We start from the raw sequence: 6000 nt of genomic DNA on the forward strand, positions 1-6000 counted from the left end.
AGGGGACTAACAGTGGTCCTGGGCAAGTTGGTTAGCCTTGCCATTGTTTTTTGTTTTTTGTTTTTTGTTTTTTTTAACCATCTGGAAAATGGGATAGTACCTGTCCTTCAGGGCAGCTGAGGAAATTACATAAACCTAGGAACTGATATGTGGATGCTGGTCAAGTTGCAGCTGTCGATGACCAGGATGTTTTCTATTTGTAGGTAATAAATAGTCCGATCATCCCACACTCTTCTAATCTTGTTCTTGTCTAAAGCAGTGAAGTGCATTAGAGGCACTACAGTCTAGCCAGAGTCCTGTCAGCTAGAGCGCTGGGCAAGGCCTGTCTCCTTTCCTTATTGCTCTGTCCAGCATCCCTCTCCATTTCCGTCCCACCTCCACAGTCCCGCCCAGCTGACATGCTCCCTGTCATGGCATTCCCAGACCTTCCCAAACACAAAGGCATTCCCAGACCTTCACGAACTTGCCTCTCCCATCCTTACCACCTCTTGCCTTGGCTGTGTCCTTGTGCATAACTTTATAATCCGACAACGAGGGCTGCCTCCATGGCTTGCTGCTTAGATTCGAAACCCACCTTCACCACTCTGGGGGCTGGTCGACTTCAGCCACCACCTTAGTCTCTCTGTTCCCACCTGGAAAGTGGGGATAACATCGCATTTGTAGGGTGTTGCTGCTTCAGTGGAAGAAGATCTACAACGTGTTCAGCCCAGTCAGCACGCCAGTAGGTGGTGGTCGTGGTGGCAGCGGTGTTCCCATTGAAGGCAGGGTTTCTGTCCCTTTGGGCCCCACCTGCGGTGGGTGGGTGACCTATAGCGGAGACCCTGTGAGTGTGTCCACTTGGAGCCCCGTGGAGGCCTGGCCTGTGTCCCTGTCACAGGCGGCTCTTCCAAAGGAAGTTGTCACGTGCCCGGCAGCACCTGAGGCATCTTCTTGGAAAAGCCCTGGAAGCTGTGTAAGTCATGACAATGCTTTGCCTTGGTGAAAGCCTACCTGCTGCTTTTCTTTTTCCTTCTAAAGACGATGACCACTTCTCACCTGAGGCCGATGCAGCTATGAGCGAGATGACGGGAAACACAGCACTGCTGGCTCAGGTGTGTGGGTGGGGGCGGCCAGGCCGCACGGGGGCTGTGTGAGGAGCTTCCTGCCTGGCGTGGGTACAGCCTCCTGGCCTCTCTTATCCAGGATCTTGGATTCCTGGGAACTGACCTTTGAATTCCTTTCTCCTTTGTGGCTTGGGCCCTGGGCTGAGGAGGGGTGCATGGGGTAGCTTTTAAACATGCTTGCTTTTTTTCTGTTGTTTTTCTAGGTGACAAGTTACAGTCCGACTGGCCTTCCTCTGATTCAGCTATGGAGTGTGGTTGGAAATGAAGTAAGTTCTGTTCTTTCCTTTAAGTTGCTGGCCGGCAGTCATGGGTTGATTTGGAGCTGGTTCTGCTCTTGTCTCCGCTTGAGACCATCAGAAAACTATAGGCCTGTAGCCTGCACCTGTAGCGATGGCGGGAGACGTCTTTGGTCGCCACAGCTGGGGGTGGTGATGCCAGTGTCGTCTAGCGGGTGGAGGCCAGCAAGCGGGTGCTGCTTGGCTTCCTGCCGTGCGCAGACAGGCCCCACGACAAAATGTCAGCGGTCCTTCCTGGATCTTATCCAGACCTCTTCCATTGGGTTTTCCATTGCGTTTCTTGGTATTAAAGCTCAGATTTCTTCAGTGTATTGAAAAGCCTGTCGTCCTGCCAACAGAACATTAAGTAAATGCCCCTTGTTGGCCTAGAGGGGTCCTGCCTCCCCCCCCGTCTCTCTCGGACCTGTCGCGTGCAGTGGTTGTCTGGGACTGTGAGAGGGAGAACCCCGGGGCTGGCTTGAGAAATGGCCCCGGGGTGGAGTGGGCAGAGCTCTCAAGGGAACTTTGTTTTCTAGGCGGTGTTGATAAACCGGTCGCTGGTGGAGCGAGGACTTGCTCAGTGGGTAGACAGCTACTACGCAAGCCTCTGACCCCCGCCCCCCACGGCCTCGTCGGAGTCTCTTGCACTGGTGACGCTGGGCTTGGCGCTAAGGCAAAGACTTTACATCAGAATAACAAACGTTATCTTCCCCGGAAAGTTCTCTTTTTTTGTACTGTAGTCACGTTGACAAGGAGGGAACCGTGGGTTCTTTCAAAGCCATAGGATGGTGTTGAACGAGCCAGTCGGCTTAACCTGGTTCCAAGCCTTTAAAAACAAAACAAGACAAAAAGCCGAATTAGGGTGGCAGCCGGGCTGTCCTCCACCACCTGCACTCCGCCGTCCCCCCCCCCCCCCCCCAACCGCAAGACCGAACCACCGCAGCCACCGGCCGAGGGCTGTGCTGCTTGCTTCAGAGGGTTTCTTTTACTTCATTCAGAATCTTTCTTCAGGGAGCAAGACATGAAATCACTAATCGGCATTGATTACTTGTACAGCTGTCGTAAATGAATTTATGATGTTTAACCAGTTTTTATAAACTTCATCTAGGTCTCTCAGAAGGCAGACTTTTTAATGCATATGTAAATACGAAGCAGTCATACCTCTGGCCTTGGTCCCTGGGGGAGGGAAGCTGTTATCTCGCCAAGCCTGGTTGTAATTTGTATCCATTTTCTATTTGTGCAAACTCTGTAAATATATGTTTAAAAAAATGTAATATTTTGTATAAGATACACTGGAGAACAAAGGGAACTCAAGATTTTTCCACACCCACATCATCTGTGAGCAGAAGTTCCTTCTGTGGACTACAGCCGCCTGCCTGGGCCAGCTCCTCAGGTGGCTTCCTGGGTGCTGGCTGGACAGGGTGACTGTGTGCTATAGATTGTGATTGGGGCTTTTTTTTTTTTCTTTTTTTTTTTCTTCCCTGTACAAATTTGTTAAAAAAAAAAAAAACAGAAAAAAACATTGAATTACCTTACAGTGGTGTGTTTTGATTCTTTTTTAGACTGGCTTTAGCATTGTGGGATTTAAGAAAGTAACTTAAACTTCTATAAACCTTGTATACACTGTAGCTTTGAGTCCATTTCTTCCATGCTGAGAAGGGTTGGCGTGGGGAGTGAGGAGGTGATTGTGTGCGGTGGCCTGGAGGGGCCCGTCTAAAGGACACCCAGGGCTTTTAGGACACCGGTTAGCCAGAGATTTCCATCCAGCTTTTTCCTCTCCTTGCCCCACAAGGTAGCAGCCAAGCTTCCTCTGGCTTCCCCTCAGGAGTGTCTCAGATAGCCAGGCCTGAGTTTAAAGCACCGGTTTCCAGACGTCTTTGGGTGTTCTCAGTAGATCTTTGCAGTTATTTAATGCGTTGCAGTGGTAGGAGCCATATCCCCCTACGTGGGGAGAGCTTTGATCTACCGGCCCCTCCTCTTAGGGCAAAGGCAGGCCCAGGCCAGGCCCGTGGCTTGGGGCTTTCCCGCCCTTCAGGAGTCTCTGGAGAGCTGAGGCTGCCCAGAGCTCTTTCACACTGAAGCGATCCTCCCAGGGAGAGGCTGTGGCCCCTCTCCCCGGCCGGGGGTAGTGAGTGGTTGGCGGCCTGCGCCCCTCCTCTGTAGGATCAGCTCCTGGGACCCCACCTCAAGGCAGGGAAGTAAATGAAGTAAAATCATGGCAGTGTCCCCCGCTGGTACCGAGCTTGGCCCAAGGCCAGCTGTCATGCGGTCTCTGCTGCCGCTAGTCCAAAGTCCCAGCGGTAGTTCGCTATGACGTGGGCCAACTTGGGTCACACCCAGTCTCCCTTTTTCTGTGCAGTTCTTCATCCCTGGAACAGAAACTGGTGTGGGGGAGCCTTCAAGCTAGTTTGGGGACAGTCACAAAGCCTGGTGTGCAGATGTGGCTTTCAGCTTTGACTGGAGGGAACCACACGGTTGTGGTGCCTGGAGGTGGGCAGAGGGTGGTGGATGAACAGAGACCAAAGCCAGGGTGGTCCAGACAAGATGGGGGCTCCTGGGGGGATGGGTTGGGGTGACGAGTGATGTGGCAGGATCCCCTGAGCAAGGCCTCCAGGACGGGGGTGAGGGGAGGTGGGGCAACGGGGATGAGGGGGTGGGCTGCTCAGGTCTTATAGCCTTAACCTTCAGGAATGGGTCCGTTTAAGGAAGTTTTGGTTTATTGGGAGGAAAAGTGCGTTTGGAAGGTGGGGAAGGGTATGTACTCTTCGAATAGACCCTTCTCAGATTAGAGTTCTGAGAAAGGTGACTTTGGCCATTTTGCTGGTAATCTTGTTGCTCTTACAGAGGAGAGGATTTAAGGAGGCCCTCGCTCCCTCATTCTGGGCATCGGCCCTCCGGACCAGTGTATTTTAGACCCATTCTTGGTCTTTAGACCCGTTTTTGTGTAAAGATTCATTTTTGAGAGAGTGAGTGCAAGCAGGGAAGGGGCAGAGAGAGAGAGGGAGACAGATAATCCAAAGCAGGCTCTGCACTGACAGCGAGCCTGATGCGGGACTCGAACTCACAAACCGTGAGATCGTGACCTGAGCCGAAGTCAGACGCTCAGCTGACTGAGCCACCCAGGGGCCCCTAGACATGTTCTTTGAGTTAACTGAGCCATCCAGGGGAGAGCTTAAGTAGGAGTTTGAAAGCTCATGGTGCTGGAGGGAGACTGGATAGCCCGCCATGGGGTGTGGGGGAGGGAGGCTAGTTGTCACGAGGGGTGTTTATTCCAGCTGCTGGCCCTCTGGCCCTCGGGGCCCTGCTAGGTGTGGCTGGTCCCAGTGGGGGTCAGTATGGGTTCTGGGGTTACCGCTACACCTTGTGCGCCCTCACGCATCCTGCTTAGCTGCCACAGGAGTGATGGAGAGCTTACTGGCTCAGATGTCGTGCTGTTCAGCAGGGAATACTTGGTCCTCGTGACACCCCAGTGAGGCAGGGACGGAGCCCGGACATAGATGGTGACTTGAGAAAGTGGTTTGCAGTGGGAGACTCAAAGCCAGGCTGTTGCCCAAGCCACAGCTCCTCCGAAGCAACGCGAGGGTGGCTCGCGCTTTGTTCCACATCCCCACCTAAAGGCTGCACTTGCTACATCTTTGGCCCGCAGAAGAGTTTTGCAAGTTAGCATGGGAAAACACCATGACAGGAGGTGCTCAATCATTTGGCTTATATGAGAAATTAAAGTTTAAGAAACATAAAGTCAGGAATTACATGCCGTATCTAGGCCAGAGTGAACATTTTGAATCTTTGATGACCCAAGAAGGAAAGAACTCTGGAAAAGGTCATATATGGACCGAGAATAGGAAATTTGGATTGTTTGTAGACCAGCAGTGTCCAAAAGAAATACGGGAGCCACACGTGTAATTTAAAGTTTTCCAGGAGCTCGATAAAAGGGGGGGGGGGGGGGGGATAACCAGGTGAAATTAATTTTAAGTTTGTTTAACCCCACATTTCAACATGTAATGCACATTAGAAATATCATTGCAATTTTACAGTATTTTCATACTAAGTGTTTGGAATCCCGTGTGTATATTTTACACTTCTGGCCTGTCTTTCCGGACTAACCACAACTCAGGTGCTCCATAGCCACAGGAGGCTGCCGCGTCAGGTCCTGGACCATCCCATCGATCACCATCACGCCACTATTAACAGCCTTATGTTCGTCCTTTGCAAAATGTTCTAGGTTCTTTTGCACATTTATTGTTCCAGATGAACTTCAGAATGATTTTTTGGGGGAGGCAATCATGGCGAACGTTTTACTGACATTTGGGAAAAAATGCATGTTGCCGGTTTGTTACAAAGTTTTATGTGATAATATATTAAATCAAGCTTGTAAATTATTCGTATCTGTTGTTTTTCTTACCCTTTCCTTCCAACGTTTTTTTTTTGTTTGTTTGTTTTTTCGTCTGTACTTTCCATTTCCAAGAAAAAAGCACATTAAAGGCTTCTGGTGTTGTCACGTTTTCCTGTTTTTCTTAACTGAAAACTTGTAAAAGGAGCTATTACGTTACTTAGTTTGAAAAAGCTCATGGGTGGTATTTTCTCATCAGTGTAAAATATCTTTGGTATTCTGTTTGGTGCTT

At 50.5% G+C, this 6000-nt stretch overlaps 1 protein-coding gene across 9 annotated transcripts in view; it reads left to right on the forward strand.

Moving 5' to 3' along the window:
* AKAP1 (A-kinase anchoring protein 1) overlaps positions 1-5757 on the forward strand; it is a 38081-nt gene extending 32324 nt beyond the window's left edge. For 8 of the 9 annotated variants that reach the window (XM_058705887.1, XM_058705880.1, XM_058705881.1 and 5 more), the window contains 3 exons: positions 1018-1091; positions 1307-1369; positions 1915-5757. In XM_058705887.1, coding sequence (XP_058561870.1) covers positions 1018-1091; positions 1307-1369; positions 1915-1989 — 212 coding nt within the window. In that variant the 3' untranslated portion in view covers positions 1990-5757. Of the gene's footprint in view, positions 1-1017; positions 1092-1306; positions 1370-1914 lie in introns of those variants that run through there. The other variant, XR_009255456.1, reaches the window with a different exon arrangement.
* The last annotated feature ends 243 nt before the right edge of the window (positions 5758-6000 follow it).

This window comes from Neofelis nebulosa, chromosome 16 (assembly GCF_028018385.1).
Source record: "Neofelis nebulosa isolate mNeoNeb1 chromosome 16, mNeoNeb1.pri, whole genome shotgun sequence".
Classification (NCBI taxonomy): domain Eukaryota; kingdom Metazoa; phylum Chordata; class Mammalia; order Carnivora; family Felidae; genus Neofelis; species Neofelis nebulosa.